The following is a 27,922-nucleotide window of genomic DNA, read 5'->3' on the forward strand; positions in this document are numbered from 1 at the left end:
AAAATTACGTGTAACTAAGTCATCATCATATGGATATGCTAACATCACATATTGAAATCTTTTTCAATATGCAATGGTATCATACAGTATGTTGTTGATATAGTTATACAATTATTCTTGAGAGTTAATGTAACAACTCCTAATTTTTTTATAAAGGGGGGCAGGCCCCCTTCTCTGCATGAATCGGCTTCAATCTCTTCCTTCAGTCATTGCATCAGTCCTGCGATCGATCAAAACTCTTTCTCTATTGTGAGGCTTGGTTACAATTTTCATTAAAACAGGAGAAAAACATCTCACAAACACAACAAAGTAGGAGCAAGCAACATCAACACAATGTTCTTCCAAGGTTTTGAAACTCGAAATTGGGGATGGGATATCATCAATTCTAATTCGATCTGAGTCGAATCATTAGGAAATTAGACAAGAATCGATCAGAATCAACTAGACTCACCCTTACCTGGTCTAATTCAGCCTAACTCAATACATGCAGAATCGGATTTAATAGGAACCAATCCCAATCGATTCTGAGTCCACTTGGCCGACTCCAACCAAGTTTTAAAACCATGCAGTACCAGGATGAGTACATTGATTAACACAGTGATTTCGAAAGTCTTGAACCAGATTACATTTCGAAAGCACAACATTGCTGCCCGCATCACAGTGAGGTCATGACCCATGATCCCCTCTCGTTTCAGTGGTTTGACATTGCCAGTACATATGATGATCCGTATTTGACATTTATTACTTTCACATCTCTATCGCAATTTGTTCGAAATATGAGCATTACCAAAAATCTATATTTGAACACGTCATTCATTCGAGCCGTGAGCACCTCATTTGATATCACTGTCAAATCTGAAGTTGATATGCAAATTTTGTTTAATTCAATTGGAGACTACAATAATGAATTTGTTTGGTTCCAATTTGACCCCGGTGGACGACAAATATTATTGATCGGGGCAAGAGTTCAAAGACGAACTCTTTTTCAACCTGGAGGGATGATGCAGCCCTGGGCCACGAAGTTGACAAGGTGGAGGTTGCACTCGGTCATCCAAAGGCTCTGCGAAGATCGGCCCGGATCAAAGAGAGGTGTGCTAATCATGGCCAGCCTTCACAAGGATAAATTATCCACATCAACTCTTATCCTATCAGCATTCTAAAGAGATTTGATTGTAACTTAATAAGGGATGATTGGATTTCTAAATAAGCAGTCTTAAATAATCAATAGATTGGAGTAATTAGTGGGGGGATTAGAATCTTTGTCTTCAATCAATTGTCCATGTGATTGAGGGATTTGATTTTCTTTTCCATTTCTGTATGCAATCGTAGCCTATATGTAAGGCTAGGCTATATTTACCCAAAAAAAAGGGTTAGGCTATGAAAGTAAATAGGGGAATTGAAAGATTGGTAAAAGATAGCTCTTTGAGCTTGACTCCATTGGAGTTCTTGTAAGTCATATTCTCTCTTTGTTCGATTGATCAACTCCTGGTCACGTAGGGAACGTGATTAGCACGCCTCTCTTTGATCCGGGCCGACCTTCGCAGAGCCTTTGGATGATCGAGTGCAACCTCCACCTTGTCAACTTCGTGGCCCAGGACTGTATCATTGGCCCTTGCACTAGTGCGGGGGTCAATAAAGGGGCACGCAAGGGCATCCAATAGGAGCGGCACGATGGTCATTTTCCCCCTTGTGTGTGGGCACAAGGGAACATGATTAGACAATGTTTTTTGCCCCATGATTTATTCAAGGGAGAGGGTTCTCCGTGTACCAATATGGGGGGAATCTTTCTTGGCACCCCAATGATAGTGCAAAAAATGATATCATCCACAAAAGCCCACATGATAAGGGTAAAAGAGAAAAAATAAATAAAATTATCTCATTTGAGAACAGAAGGCAATATTGAACGGGAATCTTTTTCCCTTTAATCAATTTTGACTGCTTGTTCATGTGAGAGTAGGTTCTTTTCATTTCATCATCAATCATGAAGTCCTCTAGTAGCCCTAGCAGCCAGTTGCAGCCAGTTGCAGTTGTACTAATAAAGAGAATAACTAGTCCTTCCCAAATTGGGATGACAGCTCATGAATTAGCTCATTTAACTAGAACTAGTCATTTGCATGGAGATGTTATAAATAATATTGTCATCTTTTATCATTCCTAATTTTAATAAATTTCTCTTTCACATTTTATAGAAAAACAAAAAAACTAGTCCTTCTCAAACTGGGTGAGAGTAAGAATGATGCACGGTGATATATTTTTTTTTTGAAAAAAAAATCAATCCTTTAACCTTAACTTTAAGGAAAAGACTTAAATGCAGCTCATATGATGCCTCTTTTATATAAATTGTCTAAATGACACGCTCATAGTTATATTTAGAAGAAGGAAAATTTTCCTCAATCCGTGAAGAAGGGTTCTCTCACCATCTTAGATTATTAATTACTCTCCCTATAATACGGGTCAAAAACACCTTCGGATCACATATGAACATCCTTAATTTATTTAGGCTAGATTTGATATGATTTCTATTTCAATTTTGGATTGATTTCATGAAATAGACAACAAATAGATTTTTGATAAAAAAAAAATTTGAAATTTGTCTGATTGTATTAATATGAAATGTTTCAAGAATAAAAAAATCCATTAACTAGTTCAATTTCTGAAAATAGATTCTCTATATTTCTTTGAGAATGGTGGTGACTGTGGCAATGAGACCATTAGGAGAAGAAGGGTGGTGTTTTATTTTTAAAATAAAATTACTACTTTGCCCATCAAATTAAACATGTGCACATTAAAGAGCAAGAGAATTCTGAAACAGCTCCTCAGCTATTTCAGAATTTCTACTCCACTTGATTTCTATTTCACTGAAATAAGGTGCAAGAAATCAAATCAAACAATTTTCGAAATAGAAATCACCATTGAAATTGAAATGGAAATCATACCAAATCAGGCTCTTAATTTAAGAAAACTTTATCCATTTAATTTAATCCCTTTATTCTCTTTGACAAACCGACAACGTTTTTAGCCTTGAGTCGATATGTAAAATTTGATTATGCCACAAATTCTGCTCAAATAAATGGAAATGCATAATTAAAATTAGAACCATATATTCGACTAAAAAAAATCATTCCAAATCATCTCTTGTCGTCAATTCCAAAGGCAAATTTCTTTTTCAATTGCTTCAAAAACCTTACCAAGCCCCATCGCTTCCTAAAGTAGCAGCAGCACCGCCTCACCACCACCACTGAACACTGCCAATTCTACTGCAACTCCAGCCCTATCTATCTCGTTGCAAAGCCTCTTAAAAGCTGGATTTACAGTGGTTCCAATGAATTTTGGCTCTCCTACAGCTGTGGCGAGAGCTGGAGGATCCAACCCAGCTAAAACAGGGGTGTTTGGGTCATTCCAAAGGCAGACCCTCCCCTATGAAATGACCAAACAACAACACCCCCCCCCCCAACCCACCCCCTGTTTTGGCTGGCCTGGATCCTCGAACTCTTGCCGTGGCTGGAGGAAAACCAGGTCCGTAAGGTTTTAAATTAGGATTCTCGGCTTAAGGTTTAAATCATCCAGTTTCAGATTTCAATGCTTAAGGTTACAGGTTCAAGCAACCTCTTTCATTTCCTTTGTGTTTTCCGGTACCCTCCATTGGATGGAAGGAGAAGAAGGTATTCACCTCTCTTTTTCCAAATCATTGTATGGCCTTGTTCCCGTCCTCCCTCCTTCCCTTTGTTTTTAGGGTTAGGGATACTACTTGTTGCATTTTCTTAGGTGGAAAAATGAGATCTTGCTCCAACTACATGGAATTGTAGCCTCTTCTTCTCTTATCCCTTCATCTCCTCCAACCCATGCTCTAGACTGAAACATAGCACCTCAGAAACCGAAAACAAGATTACAATGTTCATCTCTTGATGGACACTGATCCATCAAGAGAAGACTCATAAACTGCTAAAAATGCACTCTTTGCAATTCCAGTTGACAAGTAGTGTTCGTAAGATGTCTTTGCTTTAAAAATTAAAGCCCACCAAAGATTTGCAGTAGGAATGAATCAAAAAATGGACAAGGAGCCGAGAACATGCTTCAATTGGCAAATAGCCAAAAAGGCTGCAACTATTTCCAAACAACACTGAAAAATAGATCAGTTAACCTTTTGGGATTGGGGTGTGGTTTGTGTGATTACACTTTCATCAAGAAAACATTGAAAAATAGATGTTCTCGTCATCGGTCTTACCACATTGGACACCTTAACCCACATAACTATCAATATAATTGAATAATCTCCTTTTGTTCTCTGAACTAGTCTAATATAATCATCACTATCAATATAATTGAATAATTTCCTTTTGTTCTCTGAACTAGTCTAATACAATCACCAAAAGGGGGAATCATATGACCTATAATAATTCAATTTACAGTCCCTGAAGATAACCATACCCCATGATTTGAGCCAATTGCAATTTAAGCTTCCTCACTCCCAGGACCACATACAAAGTGCCCAGCATTCTTATCCTGCACACAAAATTATCAAAGAATTTAACATGGATTAGTAAGATGGAAATGCCACAATAAATTGAACTCCATAACATATTTACAACTGGCTCTTTGCCACCTGGGTAAGGTCCCTATGACACAATCTATAAATGGAAAAAGTTTCTATCATGCCAGTCACTTCAGTCAAACAGACTGATGATTGTATAGATTTGAGGCCCAATGATAGGCCACCTGTCAAGATTTGACGCCTATATCAACCATGTTTGTGCTTTCCCTCCCCCCCCCCCCGATTTTTCAACGGTTCCTGTTCAGTTCACTTCGTAGCTACAAGACATGTGGTGATGTCGGCTTGGCCAGAACTTTATATCACAGATGGATGACCATGTGGACAATATGTCCACCAACTTTAGATTGGGTACCGTCTGGAACCCTTTTAGCATAATTTTCATACAATCCTCTGCACTAAACCCATCAATTGGATAGTTCAGATCATTGATCTCAACCAAGAATCACAAATCACAATGATTAAGCGTTCTTCATACTACTGGTTCATCATAAGAAATTACCATAATTACCTGAGATAACATACGCTGCTTGTTCAGAAATTGAGTCCTGGCCTTGTTGAGGACAGAATTTGGTGACTTGAACAACCTCTGCAAACAGTGTAAAATATGCAAATATTAGTGTTATCATTTTGAAGGCTCTACTTAAATAAGGGGGAAGAAAGCACATATTTAGTATGATTACCAGAAATATTGATGGTCATAAAAGAAGAGAATCAAGAAAAGAAAACGAAAGAGACAGTGGGCCATGTTTGGGAGCCTTTCAGAGAATACATTCTTAGGGATTTAGGTTTCATTGAAAGGATTCAAGGCTAGAATCCCGTTTGGTAATCTGGTTCAGTTCATTGGTTCCAAAGAATCAGACCAAGTGTAAGAACCTTGTTGATTGAGCATGTGTGCATATTCAGGGGTAAAATAGTATTTTGGTCCAAAAAACAAAATGCTATCAAAATGAAGAGGAGAAGAGCCCACTAGCCCAGCCATTCCTCTCCCCCACCATCATCGCCACGGAGACGAGAGAAAACTGAACAGAGTTTGAGAGCTGTTTGGGAAATTGGGTATTTTCTGGATACAAAGAGAGGAAATTACTTTAGAGAGAGAGAGGGCCAACTGGGGGTATTATATAGGTAAGAATTGGATTGCAAGGAAACACTAGAGATATTTGGGGATTAAGTATTCAGTTAGGTACACCAATTCTAGGAAGGTAGCAACTGCAACTTGCAAGACATCATGTTCTGATTTTGGGTGAGGTAGGGGCTAGGAAGGCACGGTTTTGGAATGTTTGGGGTGTAAGGATTTGATTCAGGTACATAATGTTTTTTGGATTAAGTACATGATGTTTTTCGGATTAAGTACATGATGCTTTGTATTAGGTTGGATGAAGCTCTTATTTAAAATCTTAAGAGTATTTCAATTTGAGATTCAAGGATAGTTGAAAGAGACTAGGTGGCTAAGACAGTTTATATTTAGATTTGTATTTGATAGAGAGGGAAACGGAATGATGGAGATGGTGGTCTTTCTTGCTTTTTCCTATATAATATTTTATATTAACAACAAAGCATGTGCACTCAAATGGGATTCTATTCTAGGGAGGAGGTGTTGCTAGGATATATCACTTCTTTAAATGCAGCTTCTTGAAGGATTGCCATTTGGTTTGCTTCTAATAAAAAAAATCGTCGAAATGAGTAGGAATCCCAAAAATTGAATCTTTTATAGAATCATTCCAATGGAAGAGAATTTTTAGGAAACAAGGCCATAGTCTGTTTTTGTACAACATACTCTGTTAAGGAGACAAATTGTTTCATGGTTCTCCAAAACTTGTGAAAAATAGCATATTTATACATGATACGTTAGAGCTCCCAAGCTAAAGCACCCATGCATGCATGCATGTTTATGGTCATGGATAATTTAATCAGCAGACCACTTCTTTGGTAGGATAGTGCCAACAAATGCACAGGTTGTTCATATCTACTACATGTTGAAGCCAGACCTAAATGGCAGATCAAATATTTTGTCAGCAAGAAGCCAACCTAAATGTAACATTCAAACTTTAATGCAGAATAGTTCAATTAAAGATACCAGAACAGAAACTACACAGAATTACTTTACCATGGAACTATAATGAATAAGAAGTTAAAAAATATAGGTTCCACATGATTTACTTGAGCTATAAGTTTTTACTAGCATGTTCTTAAACTTGGGTCAAATTTTATATGGGCCATCTGAGCCCCCAAATTATAAATTGGGCCGAGCTCAAGCAAGCTACTACCACCTCCCGCAGCACCTATTTAATAGTCAGGAAGGTGGATGCTGACAATATATCCGCTCTCATGGTGTAGTAGTCACTGAATATGCAAAATACAAATCTTATTTCTGCAGTGTTAATCACAAAAAAGAGAAGACGATAGCCAACAACAAACTGGTACAAGAAACCTAAATGCATCAATGTTGTGAGGCCTCTAGGAGTTCTGATGCAGGGGAGTTTATAACATACTCCTGTAAGAAGAATATAGGCAAGGCAAACAAACCTTAGTGGCCTTCATTATATATTTCTGCCGGTTTGGGTCCACAAGCCCATATCGTGGGCTAGTTATTTTAGTTGTTTTTAATTTTGTTTTTACCTATTGTTTTAGAAGTTAAGACACTTTAGTGTTCGAGATTTGACCATTGATGTTGTCATTGTTGTCAACACGGTCAGATAGTCAACACACACACACACAGACGGTGGTTCTGGTGTTGTTGTGCAAGGTCTTTGGTAGATGACAAGTCCTAGGTTGCATGAAGTGACATTTCCAGTGTGAAGGAAAACACAAGCTGCAAGGGAAGTCTGAAAAGCTGGAAACTGCAAGGTTCATGGTGAGGGAAGTGAATTGATTGCATCATATCTTCACACCAGTTCTTTGGATGGTTAAGTAGTAATCATGAGACTTGTAGCATTTTGAGCCAGCCTTAACGTGGCTCAAGTATTCAACAGTTGTTGTACACACCGTTCAGTATACCACTTCTGCACATACAATAACTTCTCAGATTTTTGAGCTGTCCTTTAGTTGGAAACTGTTGGAGCTCAAAACATGGGAAATGAAGATCTCTGAGTTAGCTTTCCATGAAAACTTGAATCAGATCAATCCGATATGGAGTAGAAAGTTATGGCTTGTTCTTCAGGAGGGGTACATATGCTTCAGGAAGCTGTTTCTGCACATGTGTCAGATTGGGGCTCATTTTAGGAATCTGTGCACTGATTTTGGGTTGATAGTTAAAACATGAAAGTTGTAGCTCATTGAGTCAGCTTTCATATGCAACAAGAATCAAGTCAATTGGAGTAAAGATGAATGAGTTATGGCCATTTAAGTGAGCCGAGGTCGGGCTGTCGACCAGATTCAGATCCAGCTATCAGGGTCATACTTCCCAAGAGCACCTTAAGCTCAAGCGGTCAACCGGGAAACACCAAGAAACTTGATTTTGGGGCCTTTAAGTGGCTACTGTGATTGGGGGTTATTAGTATGACCTAAGGCTTCAAGAGAGAATGAATGGGAGATATCCTTGAGCTTGAGAGGAGTGACTTTTTGAGGACAGGAAGCTCCATTGATGTGTAATCCAAGAAATTATGCTCCATTATTGATTCAAGCATTCAAATGAAGATTTGGTGAAGAGCATTCAAGAACATATTCAAGGGTTTGAAGAAAGCTCAAGAATGATTGAGAAAAGAGAGTAGTCTCTCCAAAAAGGAACCCTAGAAGACTACCTTCAAGTTGGCCATCGGTGTTGCACCATTGGAAGGATTCTTCACAAGTATCAAGCATCATCAAAGGTTTAGTTTGAGAGAGGAGATTGAGAATAAGAGAACAAACTTAGGGTTTGTGTGAGGAGAAGGATATGGAAGAAAGAGGAATCACCATTGATTGGAGCCGTCCAGCATCTCTGGAGGTTACCCATCAACTTAAGTTGAACAAATTCCATGTTATTGTATTTCACAGCAGGTTAGATGTTTGGGAAAATGCCTATCACAAACATACCTATGTGAATACCAGTGATGTATTGGGGTGGGATTTGTAGTTGATTGAGATTGTAATTGGGGCAACCAACATTATAAGCCCATTGTTACTTGTGAACACTGGTCAAACCTGACCTTCATCTGTTAAGGTTGACTTTGACCCTACTCCTGAACTAAATTCTGTTTTAGGGTTTGCTCGAGTTCCTGTTATAAGGGGCATCTCCTACCTAACCCCCCCACCCAACCAAGTTCCCACCATGACCTGACAGTATCTTCACCTGCACTAATATGCAGTTTCAAGGATCCAAACCGCCATGGAGTATAGATTCTGCTTTGAATTCAGGATCCAACACAATCCAAATTGGAATCAGGTAGCACTGTTCCAACCATTATCACAATCTGTAGTGTGATAGATAAACTTAGAAATCTTACATAGTGAAGTACCCATTCTTCCATACAAAAATCAAGAAATTAACAGCAAGTGGACAGTGCCAAAAATTTGCTCGAGGGAACCAAAAAATAGCAAAGACAAACAAACTTCTGTATAAAATTACGTATTAGTTGCAAAAAGGGTTATATGGTGTAAAAAGAAAAAATAAAAGGAATTAAATTTCTACTAGAACTACACTGAAATAAGTTTAATATCAAGGAACATATAAAACTTCCCACTCAAAAGAAAAATAAGGGAATCAATGAAACTACATCAACACCTTCAACAAAATAACTGATACAGGCACCATGACTAGGACTACCATTTGTTAAATTTTCAACAGGCCCACCCTTAAGTAATTTAAATCAGTATAACATGGACCTGCCCAAGAACACCTGGCTCCAAAATCACTGAAATATATGCATTAAGTTTAATACTCTGCTGATCTGCTCAAACTGAGATTCATGCATCTTACATCTTTCGTTGCTTTTTGTTTGGGGGGGGGGGGGGGGGGAGGGTACAAACTTTGCAAGAAAAGAGTAAAAACAAAAAGAATACAATCCTCAGTAGGGAACAGAAGATGGGGCAGACCATCCAAGGCTACAAGAAAGAACTAAAATACACCAAAGCCCCAGAAAAAACATGAGATTCATGCACATTAGTTAAAGACACAACTGGCAATGTGACCTTTAAGGAGCTTTGCATATGTACCTGAAAACTAGCTTCATGTTTTACAATGGGTAGATGTATCATGGCTTTTCTGGACAGCTGATAAAAAAATATCAAAGAGAAAGCCAAAAGAGAATGAAATATTCATTAAAAGTGAAAAAAGCACATAAAAATTGTTAAAATGGGAAAGCCCGTGGGTTTTATATACCCTAAGCTGAGGTTGAAAACCTGTCTTCACTATTTCAGAACCAAATCCAGTTTCAGAAAAGTATACATCAAAGAAAAAGAAGCCAGAACGAGACAATACTCTCGATAAAAACAGAAGTTAACAAAATATTCTGTAATGTGCCGTGTGTTCTGATCTGTGACACTGAACTTGCAGTCACATACTCACACACCAAATTATATAAATATATTATACATTATAAATATACCAAGTAAAAGAAGCTACAAGGAAACTAGGGCATCAATCAAATTTCTGATCAAAGACAGTGGTGAGCGGTGATGCAGCATCTAGGCACCAGTAGCAATGCCAGGACAAGAAGAATAGCTCATGGTCTCGGGAATTTCAGAATTCCTGCTTTCTCTAGGTGGGATTCCAGTCGAGGACTAGGAGGAATGCTGAGGTCATATCCTTCTTTTTCTTCTCCTGGCATCGCTTCCAGTGCCTAAAAACTGCATCAAGCAGCCTCACACCAAATAAAAAATATACCAAGTAAAAGAAGCAAGAATATCCCATGAATTGAGGGCTATAAATGAAGAAGTAAGGTTGCCGCTCAACAACCCAAATTTTGAACATTTGAATGGTAGATAATTTTTTTATGAAGCAATTTTAGGACCCGTTCATTGCTTTTTGCCTATTTGCACTCTAAATGAAATCCACAATTATAGAAAATGATCAAGCTTGCAGCTTCATTAGGCATGTAATTCTAAAAGACAATTTGCCACTAGGCAGTTTCAATAAGCAGACAAAAACACCTAGATTAAGGAATTACTGTTTGTTAGATAAGCACTACGCCAAGACAAGAGCTTATCAGTTGAAATAAACAAAACCTAAAACCACCAAAGAAACAATTCCCTCGATAAACACTGGATAAAGGGCTAAGCTCAATTCCCAAGAGAAGCGAGCGTCATACAAAGAATATTTTGAAGGCACGTTTAGATTGTTCAGAAACTATGGAATTTCCTACAAGTAGTTGTGATAAGTAATAAAAGATTACTTATCATTATTCTATCATTCAGTTTATAAGAGAAAAAACACATCTCAGTTGTTATTTTTTGTTTTCTTTGAACATTCTTAGTAAGAATTATGAAACATATCAAAGCCTCACTTCCCCTAAGGTTCATTCATTTTGTTTTATTGTTTCAACATATTACAATCCAAAAAGAAAAATTTACTCGTCATCCATAAATTGTTTAACATGCACCTGAGAAGCTGATACTACTACTTAATAATGACTTTGCCACAAAGTACCGAGTGCCCAGAGCTTTTCATCCCACCAATCACTTATAGATGAATAGAATAATCTATGTCAAGAGAACTCTAAAATATCTATGTGGTTGCTAAAAAAGTTGGACACATATTTTGAATCATCTGTCAAAATTTGCAAATGTTTCTGTTTCCCCAGGGGTCAAAATCACCCACCCAGGCAACATTCCAAATGTCACAGTAGCCAGACATTGTACATAAACCCTGCTAATAATGTTCTACCATTGTCTGGAAACAGCAATAAGCTAGTTTACTATCATCCTTTTTAAGTTTATTAATCAAATCAATCAATTATTTACTTATATGGGTCCATATTAAGTTATGCCATGCAAGTCACTGTTTTAAGTATTGGATTTGATTCACCCACAAGCAGTCATTGAGAAAAATCTGATCGTCATTAACACCTCAAGGAACTATGCATATGCTGGCATGATCAAACACATCATAAAAACGTCAAGCAAAAACATTCAAGATATTAAACACTCAGTATTCCAAGTTCAATCATAGTAATAATCTAAGTAACAATAACAGTGACTTGGGTGTCAGTGTCTGAAGTGGTATCTTCTGAAAATAATTCAAGCATATAAAGGGTCCCATTGTCCAGCACAGACACGGGATTTCTGACACCAAAGAATCTTAAGTAATGAAGCATCTTTATTACATAAGTATCAAAGTCATGAATATCAGCCAAGAAAACCTTAGCCTGGATACTGCAGGAGGTTAAATTAGAGGTTAAATCATGACAGAAAATAACAAAGCCAAATAACAGAAGCAAATAATCATGATATGTAGACAAGCCAACCTTTTGACCGCTAGTCAGAAGTTCACTGCCTAGAGCCTGTCTTTTCTTAGGAGTGAACTCAAAAACATCATGGAGCAGTTCATTTTCCTGTTCAAAACAACGAAACATTTGGAAAGCTACATATCAGATAACAAATGAAAGACTAACAGTTTATATTCAGAAATAAATTGAGACCCAAGGAGTGCTGGATACTCACCTGCATATGCTTGGGAAATCCACCTCCCAGAAAACGCTTCAAAAAGTTCAACTGTCAAAACAGAATCAACAGAAAGCTTAAAAAAGACTCCAGAACTTGCACCCTAGGAGGAATTGCAGACTGCAGAAGCAGTACCTGTATCAATTGTGACCATGTTGATGTGTTTAGTATACCTCCACCGATCTTTATTGAGGTTTGTGGACAATAACCATCCTGGCATTCATTTTGGCTTAAGTTCATTATACTGCCCAAGGTTCATCTTTAATATTTATTTTGAGAATAGAGCAATACCTCCAAAAATTCAACAACATCCCGGAACAAGTTCCTCTGGCTACCAAGATCTTTCTTATTAGTTGAACCTTTACCACCTGCCTCAACAGAAAGGTTTCTCACTTGACTTAGGATTTTCCCCTTCAATCCTTGTATATAAGCATATCTTTCTTGGGAATTATTGCCTTCATGAACTGAGCTATCACTAGAATGCCTGTCTTCACCAGATAACTTATCTAGCTGTCCTATCTCAAAAATAAGAGCTATTGCTTCACCAGCCGCAATGCGGATGGATCGATCATCTTTGTCTAGAAGATTCGAAAAGTAAGAAATTGAGCTGCATCAATAGCAAAACCATGTACATTTCATCTCAAAGGTTCATGTTGAACAAGAAAATAAGGGGAGTCTGTGCTCAAATTCAACTCACTCTTGCCAACTTTTTGAATTTATTTTACATTCATTCACAGTCGTAAGAAGAAACGACCAAGCAGATATTGCAGCGGTTAATACAGCAGGTGCAATTTTACTTGCACTCACCTGTTATGTAAAACAAAATAAAATAAGCATTTCATTGTACGAAGAATGTCAAGGTTTAGGATGCTACTAGTGAAAATCAATACATTAAATAAAATAAGCATTTCATTGTACGAAGAATGTCAAGGTTTAGGATGCTACTAGTGAAAATCAATACATTCAATAACACTAAATAATACTACAGAGGGAATGTTTTATAGCTGTACCAAACATAGGAAATTTATACATACGTTAGGACCCAACTTTGGATGAATAATTTGCCACATAATTTGCATGGATCTTTCAGTTGCATCTGGATCATTTCCACCAACAAAAGAGACAATAGCCAAACATTCCAATACCTACATTAATGCATCGACAATAATCAAAAATCACAAAACTATGCATTGGACTTATTCCCTAGAATCAATCAGTTCACTTCCAATATCATACATACAGATGACATAGTTGATTCTAAACCAGATTTTAGAGCTTGAGAAAGAGGAGGAATTGACTCTTCCAAAATTTCAGCAGCATTGTTCCCGCAACCAACAGTAAGAGCCAGCAATCCTACAAACCCAATACTAAATGAGAATTCTACAATGAACATGATGAAATAAATAGGCTACATTGAAGGGTTAAAACTGACCAATGGCACGTGAAGCTAGAGATTTCTCTTTGCTTGATCCCTTTTTTATGGAATTGAGGCAAGGATGAAGAAGAGTAACACAGCTGCAAGAAACCATCACTACCAGAATTATAAGAGTAAAACAACGTGTGTGGGAGCATGTGCTCACATAAACACATACACATGCATGTGATTATGCGCGATATAGGATATGCTTATGCATGTGTACATGTGAAAGGAGTTATTTGAAGCCCCAAGTGTAAAACTAAGACTAAGTTGAGATGCATATTTAGGAGCAGCCAAAAATTCAACATGAAGTCCAGAGAACTTACTTTTTCTCCACAAATTGATGCTGTAGCTTGTTGGTAAAAGCATCCACAATCGCTGATAAAGCCTTCTCTCTTGTGGATCCCCTTTATCAAAAGTTAAAGCCACATTTGACATTCAAGTTCAGCTCAAGGCGCTAGTTTCACTATTGAGATATAATAAATGCTAAACAATAAAAGCAATTGGGCATGGTCATCCAGCACAGAGACTTGTGCAATGTAGAATATACCAAGCTAATAGCTTGCAGCAAACATGATTCACAAGAAGTATCAAAGCAAAGCTACGTTATATAAAATCAGGAATAAATTATTCGGTTCATGCCCTTCAGAGTAAATATAAAATACCTCTTTTCAAATAAAGCATCCACACATTCATCTAATAATTTGGTGCCAGCACCTTGCAGTTTTACTTGCGAGTCTTCTATCTCCGGAACCGTCCAGTCAGAAATGACCGTTGATGACGAACTAAGAGTATCATCATCATCACTATCCAACATCGATGCATTCTTACGACGACTACTACCTGCATAGAGGAAATTCGTTTTTTTTTTAAAAAAAAAAAACCCATAAATCGAAAATCACCAGAACATAAGGGAAAAACATTCATCATCAACCATTGGAAACCAAACCAACCAAACTGCCAAAAAGGCGGTAATTTGGTTCAAAGTAAACAGCTAAACTGTATTAGGGCTTTCAATGGTTCCCAAAACAACGGGTTGAGAAAGGAAAGTAGGAAATATCAAATCTTCGTACTTTCCTTTGTACTAACGCTTCACCTAAACATCAAATCTACGTACTTTCTACTATAATAACGTTTCACCCTAACTTTAACAAAAGGAACCATGTTTTCACGTAATCCTAACGGATAAAAGCTACCGAAACCCAAAAAAAAATTCAAACAACAATAAAAAACATAATTTGTTGTTAAGAACAGAGGAAAAAAAAAATACTTACGTTTACCCATCTTCGTAAAATCTGTTAGAACCAAGACCGAAAAGATGTAATTGAATTACTGTGAAAAGCGGAAGCTGTGAAGTAGAAATCTCTGGATGACAGAGGAGTTAGATCGGAAACAAATTCATTGAAAATAGCTTGAATAGGCAAATCCATCTGACAGGAAAAAAGGGAAGAAAGAAAAGATTCAAACTTCCACGTTTGAGACTCAGAATTGTGTTTTAAGGGCTTCCTCCGCCTTCCGTCCTCCGTCCTCTGGAACAAATTAGAACATACCAAACCAGCTTCGTGAAAGCTCGCTTTTTCTCATCGTTCGTTTTTTTTCTGTTCTCTTCTTACGTATTTATATTTCTCCAGAGCTTCTATTTTTGTCTCAGGTAAGTCTATGAAGTAAAAACTCGTCAATCTCACAATCCAACCGTCACAAAAAAAAAAAATTGAGTAATCTTTCTAAATTAGAATTTTACCCTAAAAAAAAAAATTCCTAAATTAGAATTAGGGTTAATGTCAAAAAGCAAACCCCGGTAACGACAATTTTAACTGTCTTTTAAGTTGGAAGATTTGTGGGGTATAATTAAACTGACGGTTGAGATCTCGCTGTGACGTCGGTCAAAAATCGATCCATTGATTTGTATGGTTGGTATCATTTCGGTATATTCTTTTTAGCGTTCAACATCTCGTGTCAGCAGACTCAGCATTGCACCATGCAAAAAGCACGGGAAGGGCATACAACTATGAATTTTTTTCCAGTGAGGTTCCTGCTCTATTCGGTTGTTCGGTTCCTCTCATAAGGGACGGAAGTGACAACTGAATCACACTAGGGCAATGTGTTTGGGCGAGGGTTAAGTCATCATTTCTGCTTCCTATGAGAAGAATCGGATAACTTTACCAAGCAAGGAACCTGAGAGGATAATGATCCTAAATCTATAGAATGAAAGATAATTGAGAAGGTTTAGATTTGGAAAAAAAACTTTATCCGGGAGTGTGGCATACGCCAGCACTCTCATGAGTCTATCTCCCTCCCCCACATACTCGTACAGAAAACTGCTTCCCACATTTATATATGGACATGAGTTGAGTTCCTCTACATGTACAGTATGGTGTTAACACTTGCACACTTGTTGCCATTTAGAAAGTATAGAGGAGGGGTATTTATGCACTCAAAAAGACAAGTGTTGGCTACATGCAGGTGCACATAGATAAACATACATTGGATGCCATGTGATTAAATTTAGAGATTGCAATCTAACATGTGGAGAGTGGATATATTTTCTAGAAGGAAAATCTTCTTGTAATCAAAATTGGTGAGAAGGAAATTGTAACCTTATTTTGGTAATTCACTTTCAAATGATCTTGAAAACTATTTTTTTTTTTTTAACCTGACTTGAAGAACTTGTTGGAATATGAATGCAACTGGAGAAGTCTATATCTTCTCAAGTTACCACATTAATTATAGATGCATTATTTTCCAAGGGAGAGGGATGGCTATACTAGCAGTATACTGTAGACTAACACCTGATCTATTTGTCTCTCTCTTTCCACTTGAAATGACTCCCATACCCCTTAAAGGGAGGAAGAGAGGGATAGACACATAGGGTGCTGGTATTCCCAGCCTTTTCCCATTTTCTAAATATTCAATGGTTAAATTTACACATTATCTTTCCACATGTCACAAATAAGTGCATTACGTAAAAAAAAACATTATTCATTCTAACATTCAGATACATGTATTATATATGTATAATATGTGTATTTATTAACTATGTTTTCGGGTGAAGTCAGGGGTTGGAAATGATGACTTTGGCCAATAGGGACAAGCACATTGCTTTGGGTGGGGGTACAATTTTCGATTTTGAACCAGTGTTGTGGGAAGCACATGAGAAACTGGTAAGAAATGAGAATTGAGATGCAAGGGCATCAAAAGTGATTAGGAATTGGAACTGACCGTTACAATCAATTTGAATTAAATCGAAATCAATCGATTTAATTGGCACATCCTAAGGTGACAGATAATTTGTAACTTTATTTTTTTTCTCCTTTTAATATTGTTACCACTATTTTCAATCACGATCCAGATGTTGTATGCGTGAGCATGCCAAAGTCACCAAGACTCGAGATGTGGTTTAATTGAAGATGTTAATCTGACTTTTTTCAAGAATTGTAGATCATCCTCCTGCCTTGGTAGATCCAAGGACTTTTGATAAAGATAAAGAAATGAAAACAAAGATTCTCAAAGGGACAAACAAATGAACCTTTGTCAACTGAAATTGTGATTTAACAAAATCACTTTTTCAAATGATTGAATACATAAAAGTGATCTCTTCAAAAGATTAATAAACTAAAGATCTACAAACTAAGATTACACTAATTTACTCCTACTTCATATATTTACTCCTACTTCATATGATAAAGATAAGTAACTTCTGGTTTTTGATTTGACGAAGAGTTCATTCTTTCATATCCGGCTGGTGTCATATTTTTCAGATAGTGGTTAGAACTTCTCTAATGACTGGAGACAACTGTTTGTTCTTACTTCAGACAAATTGATCATAATTATTTTATCCCTCAACATAATTGATTGTGACCATTGGTTTTAGTTAGGCCTGTAAACGGATCGGATTCGGATCGGATGTAATCGGATTCGAATATTTCCTGGTCGAATATAGATACCTCTAAACGGATTCGGATGTAAATCGAATTCGGATTTTCGACCATCCGTTTACACCTCTACCTTGTGTAACCCAAACCTTCCTCCCCTTAGTAGATACAATTCACTCTCAATCCATAGTTTTAGATCATGATTCTTTTCTCCTCATATTATAGAATCTGTTGAATATTCAAAAACCCTCAAGATCATTATTTACTTAATTTTTTATAATTAAGTATTCGGATTCAGATTTTTATCGGAGTATTCGGATTTTTTTTCGGATATCTCTAATCGAATATGGATGCCCCTAAACGGATATAGATGCGGATCGAATTCAGATTTTCGATTATCCATTTACAGCCCTAGTTTTAATCAACTCCAAGTAAACCGATCTATTTATCCCGGTTCTTTTCTATGCTTGAGTCATCCTATATACAATATGTTGCTATCCATACTTTTAGATAAAAAATAGATACAAACAAGTATAACATATATTTTTTCCCAATGTAGGAAAATCATATCATGTCACAAATGTACTCGAAAAATATGCAAAGGTAGTGCTAACTTTTGATAATGACATTAATAATAAATCAATTTTAAATTATTATGAAAGCCCTATTTTACCCTAGACATAAATAAACTATGAGAGTAAGACATTGTGCAATTAAAAGAAGGGGAAAAGAACGCTACCTAATCCCATGGCTAGCATCACTCATATACCTAGACATAAAACGAAGCGTGCAAAAATACTGCATTACTTCCATTGAAAGGTAGAAATCCTTTCCGGGGCGATACTTGCACGCACTCCCATTGACCAGTCTGCATGTACACTCTAGAGGCCCAGGCAACGTTCTCTCGCCCTTAAGAAACTCGGCACGTTTCAAATACTCCTATAGATAGTGCACAAACAAATATTTCGATTTGGAATGAGAACCAGAAAACCGGCGTTATAGAACGATTGTAAAACTGAATACACAATACACAAACCGTAACTGAGTAAATCAAATTTAAAGCAAACCCTAAACCTTGGTTGGACCAATCCAAAACAGCAAAACCATTACACAATTCTCATTTCGAGCTTTCGGAACATCAGACTTCTCTTCCTTGCTCTTTACACACTTCGGAGTTCCGCTCTGCCGCTCTGCTTTTCCTTCCTCTTCCAGGTTCCAATATTGTGCAACAAGAGAACGTCTTGCTTGGTCCGAAGGATAGCGCAAAAGCATACCAAGTATCAGATAGGTTAATCTGAAACAAAGAGTACACCTTGAAAGCTGCTCGCAGTCGCAGGTTGAGAACACCCTCGCCGTTGCAGTCTACTAAAGTTAAGAGCTGCTTGCAGTTGCAGGTAGATTTATCTATTTTCGTAGCCTAATTTTTTCGATTTTCCCTTGTTGGATATAAGTCTCTCTCCCTTCTTCAATATCTTTCCTAGCCTAAGTTTTTCTACTATTTGAAACCCTCTCCCTTGCTTCTCACCCGAAAGGTGAAAACAAAGTCTTCTTCCAAGCCCCTTCTGTACAAGAAGATCGACCGATCAAGTGCTCTAACTGATCCAAGAGGATCCGAGTTATCCGACAACGAAAAACTATATTCTATGTAATGATTTTTAAGATTACTCCATTTTTTATAAGTGGGTTTTCCCCTGTTTTGTTTAACTCTTTCATCTGTTTTTATTTTTGTGTTTTTTTTTTTTTGGGGGTAGTTTGTCTCTCTCTCTCTCTCTCTCACACACACACACACACATTCATGAGATAGACTTTGGTGAGTTGTTGTGGAGCTGATTTTTAAGCTCTGACTGTTTTTGGTTAAATTTTCTATTTTTACTGGATACCATGTTTGTGAGGATAGCCTTTTCACCTCTGCTGCTCTGTGTTTATTGTATTGGGTTTTTGTATGATCAAGCTTCAAAGATAGCGAGTTTGGAGTTTTCAATTTGTTCTTTTTCCCCTCCTTCTAGGTGGGTTTTACTGAGAATTTTTAGCTGTACGGTTCGCAGGGAAACAGAGTAATTGTTGACAGTAGAAGAATGTAGGGTCATAAGTTGGTGTTTGGAAATTACTACACTTGCCTTGATAATTCCTGTTTCTGGAAAGTGGAGGACACTTGAAATTTGATTCTTCATGTGCATCTCATGGAAATTTGCTTGCTAAGTATCTTAGATTAGCAGTGTAAATAGTGGTTTGAGTTCTTATTGTTCATTCAAAAAATGTTAATTAAATCGAAACTCCTTGTAACATTTCAGATGAATTAGTTGGATGTTCCTTCCTTATTGATGATTGGGTGTTTTATTGAAAGGGCGAGAGGACTGTTGACCGACCTGTTGATTCTATGCAGGTGTCGCAGCACACAGAGGCACTGTCGCAGGGTTCTGAGCAGCTCCAGGAGTCTCTTGCTGACACCAATCCGGATGAAAACCAGCTATTTGAAGCCAAATAAATTTGAATAACCAAAACTGAATACTATTAGGTTTCAATTTCGAAAACTGGAATTCAGTTTGGTTTTGATTTGTGCCTTGTTTATATTGTACTGAACTGAACCTGTTGACACCCTTATGCCGCTGCTCCTGCTCAGTGAACTGTCTCTTCTAGGTTCTAGCTAGTACATACCACCATACTGCATCACAAAAGCAAGTAGCAGAAGCAACATACATGGCGGAGCTAAAGTTGTCAGAGAGCAAAGACCTAACTCGAATAGAGCGGATAGGTGCACATTCTCACATTCGCGGACTTGGGTTGGACTCAGCCCTAGAGCCAAGGGTTGTGTCGGAGGGCATGGTTGGACAAGCCTCAGCACGCAAGGCCGCAGGTGTCATCCTCCAGATGATCAAAGAAGGAAAAATTGCTGGTCGAGCAGTCCTCCTCGCCGGGCAGCCAGGCACCGGAAAGACTGCCATTGCCATGGGCATGGCAAAGTCCCTCGGCCAAGAAACCCCCTTTGCAATGATGGCTGGCAGCGAGCTCTTCTCCCTCGAGATGTCCAAGACTGAAGCCCTAATGCAGGCTTTCCGCAAAGCCATAGGTGTCCGAATTAAGGAGGAGACCGAGATCATCGAAGGAGAGGTTGTCGAGATTCAGATTGATCGCCCTGCTGTTTCTGGTGCTGCTTCGAAGACTGGCAAGTTGACCCTGAAGACGACGGAGATGGAGACCGTCTACGATCTTGGTGCAAAGATGATTGAGGCTCTGAGCAAGGAGAAAGTCCAGAGTGGAGATGTCATTGCCATTGATAAGGCTTCTGGGAAGATCACAAAGCTTGGCAGATCATTTGCTAGGTCCAGGGATTACGATGCCATGGGTCCACAGACTAAGTTCGTGCAGTGCCCTGATGGAGAGTTGCAGAAGAGGAAGGAGGTCGTGCACTCCGTCACGCTTCATGAGATTGATGTTATCAATAGCAGGTAGCATCGCTCTAGTCCTTTAGTCCTATACTACAGTTTCTACTTTCTCGATTACTTTGTCCAAACTATGTTTTATGACGATAACATTGTCAAAACTATCAGTCCATTGACTCCATTTTACTATTTCAACTACTGTATCTATACTAAGTAGTCTTTCTTATGGTTTTATTGATTATCAGTGATGAGTTTATTATCATTGTCTGTAAATATATACCTGTTACCATTTGAAAGAGTAATTTCTCAATGGGCGGTTGGTTCCATTTTCACTCGTTCCAAACACCTACACTTGCTTTGTATCACTGGAATGCTTTGAAGTTGTGGTCCATGTAAGATATCCTCAATAAGAACAATGGCTCTGTCATAACATTGTCTTAGTACATCGAATGCATCAAATGGCAGATAGGTAGATAAAACCAAGTAGGCACAGCTTATCAAGTTCCATCGAGTTCCCATTCTCTCTCCCAAAAAGGTACAAATTTGAATTTAGAATTCCTCACTTATAAAGTGGTCTATAGCATGTGGTGTCCTTTCAAATTTGTTTAGAATTCTTCACTTACAAATTTGAATTTAGAATTCCTCCCTGATAACACAGGCCATTGTACATGGCAATCCTTGCAGGCTGACAGGCTCTAATATGGATATTGCTATCCTCCCAGAAGAATTTAGGATATTGTCATTTTGTGATTAGATCTAAGGGTGGGGGAAGATGGGCGGGATTCAGGGTATACAATTAGAGTCACCCTCGTATGAAATTGGAAAGGTATCTACTGAGTTCCTTCTAAGTTAGTGCAGTGTGTGAGGTATAAGGAGATGAAATGAGGTTCTAGTAGTATTATATCCGGAGTGAGGTTAGTCTGTATTAACCTTAAGGTGTAGTAATGTCTTTGCAGATGAGCTGGCATGAGTTGGGGCTATGAAGGTTCAGCTTTTTGTTGCACCTTTCCTCCATTTTCTAGGTTATAATTGTATCTTTGTTTGATTTTTGTTGCATCTTATTTTTCATTTCATCGTGTTTTCTGTTGTTCTTCTGCTTTCAGGTTTTTGATTGTAAATGTTTGGTGATTTCAGTTGAAATTGGTTAAAATGAAATCTTAGATGATATCAGGGCCAAAATTGTAATTTGATCTTACAGTTCATAAATTAGACTCGCAAATCTCTACTCCTATCACCAACGGTCATGTTTCACTCAGTTCAAATGACGAAGGAAAGAGAAAGTTCCTCTGCTTTCTCGTTCATTCATTTACTTATGAAATGCAAGCATGGCCACCTCCACTGTCAGATTCTGGGATTCCCACACCAGGGCCTCTTTATCATACAGAAATGGTATTGAAACCCATTAAACACAATCTTGTTATTGCTTATATTTCAGAAGCATTTTTTAATATGGAAACCTTGGTTGTTGATAGTGAATATGCAAAAAGCTTCCAGTTACGTTGATGTAGATAAGTCACTTAGGGCTTATTTTGGTGGAAATAAACTTTGGGTTGGGTTATATATGTGTTGGGCTTTTGATCCCATGGGTTTATTTTGTAATTGGCAATTTAATGGGCCTAAAATATGGATAGAAAATAGGAAAACGGGATTTACTTCCTTAAGTCATATTTTGAGTTTGTTTTCTTTATTATTTCACTTTCTTAGTCAATCTAGTACATTATTAGTTAAGGATAGGGTTAGGCCTTTCCTTTTAATGTCTAAGTTTATTTTTGAGTCTTCTATATAAGTTTGTAAGGGAGGCCAGCATTGAACACGAATTTGATTAATGAAAATTGGCTTTAGCCTTTGTTAAAATCCTGAGATAGGTTGGGTGAGAATGTGAGATGCTCATTCCCTTCTCCATCCCCTTCCATCGGTTATTGAATCCAAACCCTAATTTTGTTTAAATCGAGTTCAAGAGTGCTACAAGCTGCTGGGATTTCTTTCAACTGAATGTCACTTTGATTTCTTGAAGATTATTACATCAAGATCATTGTTGCTTCAACAGGTTACAAATTTGTGGTTTTTTTATTTGTTACTTCAACCAAGGATATTTTTCCCTCATTTGAGTTTCCATTGTTCTCTTGTTTCCCTTATTCTTACTTCCCATTGTTCTCTTGGTTCCCTCATATGATTTTTGTTTCCATTACTCTCTTTCTTGTTCTTTGGAGATTTTCTTTTTGATCCTGCCTGGGATTAGACCTATTCAGGTTCTAGTCTTACCTTATGTGTACCCTCTATGCACCCACTTACCTGTAGAAAGAGAGTTGTGGTGAAGAGGTGAAGGTGTGAAAAGGGCTTTTGTCACCAGTTACCTAATATTATACTCAAAAAATGTCCAACTGGGAACATTCCTGCTCAGATTAATTATTCATACCAAAAGGGTTATATCCATTGATAAGTTGTGAAGAGTTTGGCTATAGAAAATCTCTTAACCATTGACTCAGAAGGGTCTGGATCTATGGCAGAAGGCATAGCTAAGGGTTTAGGATTCACCCCCATGTTTTATGAGTAATAGAATTGAGTTTTTTTTCTTCTAGTAAACTGCTTGCTGCTGATTTGGGTGGATACTCAGCATTCTTGGTGGATTTCTTGTTTCCCTATACCCTTCTTCTATTTTCTGTTTTATTTCTTCCAATCCCAGGTCAGTGCCTTACCTTACAGTTATTTTGCGGCTCCTTTTTCTGGTTTGCTTTTCAGCTATTTGAGACCATTGATAACTCTTTCATTTCTGCTCATATTGATCTGAAACGTTGTGGTTAGTTCTCTAATATCCACTTCTACTAGTTTCTGATCTAAATCCTCAGTTCTGTGGCCACATATTTAGTTCTATCATTTCTGTGCTGTTTTTCCACTAGAGCTAGGATTCATGAATCACTCAATCACCCCCTCCTGCTTATCTCTGATTCTTACCAAACTTTAGGAGCTGATAGTCCTCATCCAGAAGACTACTCGACTGGAGTTTCTGGGCCAGTAGATCAATCTCTGTTATTAATTTTTTCTCTCAACTGTCGAGAATCCTGAATGAAAAAGCAGTTGCCTTATCCTGGTTGGACTGACATGATCCACTTTGGAGGCCCAAACCAAGGATTGGTCCTAAACCGGTTTTCTGGTCTGGCAAGGGCTGGTAGTTTACTTGGGATGCAATCTGTTAATTTATTTTATTTGAATGGGTAGATTATGTAGGGATTACTTTGGGTAGTTTCCTTTTTTAGATATTGCTTAGTTTGTTAGATTCTTCTTTGAGTTCTTTTCATTTTTAAATAGGTTTCTACTTCTACTAAATTCTGCCCTGTTAGGTTCCACGTACTATTGTTTGTTTGTTTGAAGATCCATCCAGCAGATCCACCTCTTGAGTTCTTGGTGCAGTTAAGACAAGAACCCTTCTAGAACCTTGAATTGCATTAGTTCTCTACTTAGAGCCTGAGAGTTTAGATTTGCCATTGGAAAGCCTCGTATACATAATGTTGAGTCCACTAAATTTTTTGACAACCTTTAACTACATCCAGAAATTCCCAATTTCAATTAGGATCCTAACCATAAATTGTAACCTTTAAAGTACCTCTCATTAGTTCCTAGGTTAGTTAGGCTAACTTCAAACTTGAAAATAGACAACTGCTTCCTTGATTAGTCCAAGGCCTATTATCTATCATATTTCTTAACGATGGCCACCATATTAAGGCCCGATATCTCTAGTTTAATTAGGACTCATTTATTTAGCATTCTATAAATATATGAGCAGTGGAGTTTGTAAAAGGTGTTTGTTATTGAAATTTTAGTTGATTTTGAGTTTAGAATTTTGGTTCTTCTTCTCCAGGCTTCAGCCTTATGATGTTGCTGCTATCTTCGCTTCCAATTGCTGCTGTTAAATTTTCCTGCTTCTGGGTTCTATTTTTCAATTTTCACTTTATTCCTCAAAAAGTTCTCAGATCTGGTAGTTTGTCCACTTTGATTCGTTCTGGATATAAGTCTCTTATAGGTTCAGTTGTAAAAATTCAGTGAATTGTTGGAACTCAATTTGGCTGGAATTTTAATTGAAGCTTGGAACTTCAAACTTGGAGGTGATTATGTTCAGACTTCATGAACCCTACAAAGTCCAAATGGTTTGAGTTGAGGTTTTTTTATGGTCATAACCCCAGTAAAACCAACTTTAATAGTATGGATTTGGCTTCCAATCTTCAAGCGTTGTAATGAGTTAAAAGTGAAATTCATTACTGTTCTGCTACAGTCTGCTACAGTACTCTGGGAAATTTTATTAATTTTTTTGAAGGTCTTTAAATCTGCTGGTTGTTGTTTTTGGGAGGCCTTTAGGATTAAGAATGAACCCCTAAAATCTCTTCTGGATCTGTACCCTACTGAATTTTATACAAAATTTTGATTGATTTCTGGTTTATGGCAAGTGCTGTCTATCCATGGATTGATTGATAATAAAATGTTATTTTTTTTTGCTTGTTTGGATGGTGTTTAAGTGCTTTTATTTAGGTAATTGGGCTGGCCGATCTCTAGTATAAACTGGGATTTTCAGACCCCATGCCTGTGTCAAGCTAAAGTTGGGCAATTAAACTTCTCAAGGAAAACAAAATGAATTAAAATCTCAATGAATTAGTGATGATGAGGTTTGGTAAAATATGATTTTGGATATCAGATCCTGGAGGATATACTGCAAGGGTGTTGCAGGGGATCTTGATTGAAATTCTAGGATATCTGATTTTTATCATATTGGCTACTCAAAATATATTTCAAAGTGCTACAATCTAGTCTAGGGAGTTTTTTTTTGTGAGAGTTGGGCATTCCTAAGTGCTACTTAACTGGTGAAAGAATGATGATAAACTGCAGGTATTTTGGTTGTTGATAAAATAGTTCTAAAGGAATTATTTTAGACTAGTACGCATAACTGGAATAAGCATGTATGCTTATCTTTTTTTTGATAGATGGTGCATGTGGTTTAGTGGTCCACCAATTCTTTTGGCTTCCTTAGGGAGCATTATGCTTGAATTTGGAAGACTTAGCTAGTGAAGTAGGATTCTTCTCTAACTTGATAGGCGGTTGAGTCCATTTCCTTATATAGTTTATTTTTCAGTTTCAGTTGAGATAACATGCTAGAAACATGGATTCTTGAGACTTAGTGTCGACTGTCATTTTCATGCTTTATGGGGGATTATTCTTGGATCTGGAAGAGTTAGCTAGTTCAGTGCAGCTCTTCTCCAATTTGATTGGCATTTGAGTCCATTTTCTTTTATGATTTAATTTTTATCGTTGGATTTTGATCTAAGGGTTAAGGGCTTGCAATCTGGTGATATCAAGGAAAGGGGAAAATAAGGGAATTTTAGATTGGGTGATTTAAGATAATACAAAACTCTCGACTCTATTGATCAGAATGCCAGAGCATTTTGGTTTTTGGATCAAGACCCAAAGTGCGAGGAGTAAATATACGTTCATGAATCTCATCTCCAAAGACTTAGTTCAGGCACTTAAACTCCCGCGCAGACATTTTTTTCAAGAAAATTTATGTTCTAGATTTTGGGCCTAATGCTAGAGTCTAGAGAAGCGGCTGTTGCAGTTGTATGAGTTAATCTACAGTTTGGGCTACTTCACTACCAGGTGCCTTGTCTAGTCAACCCCCTAACACATTGCAACATTCTAGTAGGACAATTGCACATACATGAGGGGTAAATGGTTGAACTTGAGGCTGAAATTTGATATTGGGCGATCCAGATGCAATGGTCAGAATTATCACATCACCCTTCCACATGGCACAATTAGATGTGTAGACCAGGTAAGTTATATGCTCTCTGCAGCCTAGAGAACCATTCACCCTTAATAATAATTTGTTTTGTGTTAGATCTGACCATTTTAAATCATGAGTTTTTTTATCTTCTTGTGTCCTGCTGCTGCTTACCTTTTAAACTTATATATGATGCCTCTTCTAACAACTTAAATTATTTTAATCATTGCAAAGGGAGTCTTTTATTTGAAGTGAAAATTGATGTCTGATTCTGCTTCATCTCACACTTTCAGGACGCAGGGATTTCTTGCTCTCTTCACTGGAGATACTGGTGAAATCCGTGCAGAGGTGAGGGAGCAGATTGACACAAAGGTGGCAGAGTGGAGGGAGGAAGGGAAAGCAGAGATAGTGCCTGGGGTTCTGTTCATTGATGAGGTTCACATGCTTGACATTGAGTGCTTCTCATTTTTGAACCGTGCATTAGAGAATGAAATGGCACCAATTCTGGTTGTTGCCACCAACAGAGGGATCACAACCATCCGGGGCACAAATTACAAATCCCCTCATGGCATACCTATTGACCTTCTTGATCGATTGCTCATCATCTCCACACAGCCATACACAGAAGATGAGATACGTAAGATCCTTGACATCAGAAGCCAAGAAGAAGATGTTGAGATGTCTGAGGATGCAAAGGTCTTGTTGACAAAGATTGGGGTGGAAGCATCCTTGAGGTATGCAATCCACCTCATCACTGGAGCAGCATTGGCTTGCCAGAAGCGGAAGGGGAAACTTGTTGAAATGGAAGACATCAGTCGGGTGTATCAGCTGTTCCTGGATGTAAAGAGATCGACACAATATTTGATGGAATATCAGAGTCAATACATGTTCAGTGAAGTGCCAACAAGAGAGGGGGATGAAGATGAAGCCATGGTGGGTTTGAAAGAGGGGTAGAAATCATCTTCTAATGATGCAAGCAATTGTTGAGTGTCAACTTTCTTTGGGAAACTGGCGGAAGAATTTCGAAGTAGTTATTATTTAGTTTTAGTCATGAGTAGCCCTCTTGTGCATGGGGAATGTGTATCAGCGTCGATGTATTTTCCATGTATGTAGAAAGGATGGACAGGATGGGGGTGATTTTGGGCTTCTCTTTCTGGTTCAAGTTTTCTTATAGGTGGATAGATGGTAACAGCATGAACCTGGTCCTGTCCATCCAAAACATTGCAAGCTATTATTCAGTCGGAATTTTATTATGTAGGTCTTTCTTAGTTTTTATTTCTTTGATGAGATCTTTGGTAACTCAACTGCTAAACAGAATTTCAGTACTAATAGTAATTATGTGGATCTCTGGTAGTCTTAATCATA

The 27,922-nt window shown here is 37.7% G+C and overlaps 2 protein-coding genes across 4 annotated transcripts; one reads left to right on the forward strand and one right to left on the reverse strand.

Moving 5' to 3' along the window:
* Window positions 1-4,311: 4,311 nt before the first annotated feature.
* Window positions 4,312-15,080, reverse strand: LOC122658592 (interferon-related developmental regulator 2-like). 3 transcript variants are annotated; one of them, XM_043853614.1, is made up of 15 exons: window positions 14,886-15,080; window positions 14,816-14,854; window positions 14,207-14,384; window positions 13,868-13,948; window positions 13,557-13,639; window positions 13,365-13,477; window positions 13,159-13,269; window positions 12,822-12,931; window positions 12,416-12,731; window positions 12,260-12,337; window positions 12,125-12,175; window positions 11,929-12,015; window positions 9,680-9,736; window positions 5,061-5,138; window positions 4,312-4,503 (listed from the first exon to the last, which is right to left on the reverse strand). In XM_043853614.1, exons 2-15 carry the CDS (start codon window positions 14,823-14,825, stop codon window positions 4,453-4,455), a joined length of 1,404 nt encoding a protein of 467 aa, XP_043709549.1. In that variant the 5' UTR covers window positions 14,826-14,854; window positions 14,886-15,080; the 3' UTR covers window positions 4,312-4,452. The 3 variants fall into 3 exon arrangements, with proteins under 3 accessions (XP_043709549.1, XP_043709548.1, XP_043709550.1); XM_043853613.1 differs by having other exon boundaries at window positions 14,816-15,079; XM_043853615.1 differs by lacking the exon at window positions 9,680-9,736 and having other exon boundaries at window positions 14,816-15,078.
* Window positions 15,081-20,028: 4,948 nt separating this feature from the next.
* On the forward strand, window positions 20,029-27,816 carry LOC122658591 (ruvB-like 2). The gene is made up of 2 exons (XM_043853612.1): window positions 20,029-20,859; window positions 26,851-27,816. The coding sequence occupies exons 1-2, from the start codon at window positions 20,111-20,113 to the stop codon at window positions 27,509-27,511; spliced, it is 1,410 nt and encodes a 469-aa protein (XP_043709547.1). The 5' UTR covers window positions 20,029-20,110; the 3' UTR covers window positions 27,512-27,816.
* Window positions 27,817-27,922: the final 106 nt, after the last annotated feature.

Source organism: Telopea speciosissima, chromosome 4 (assembly GCF_018873765.1).
Source record: "Telopea speciosissima isolate NSW1024214 ecotype Mountain lineage chromosome 4, Tspe_v1, whole genome shotgun sequence".
Taxonomy (NCBI): Eukaryota; Viridiplantae; Streptophyta; class Magnoliopsida; order Proteales; family Proteaceae; genus Telopea; species Telopea speciosissima.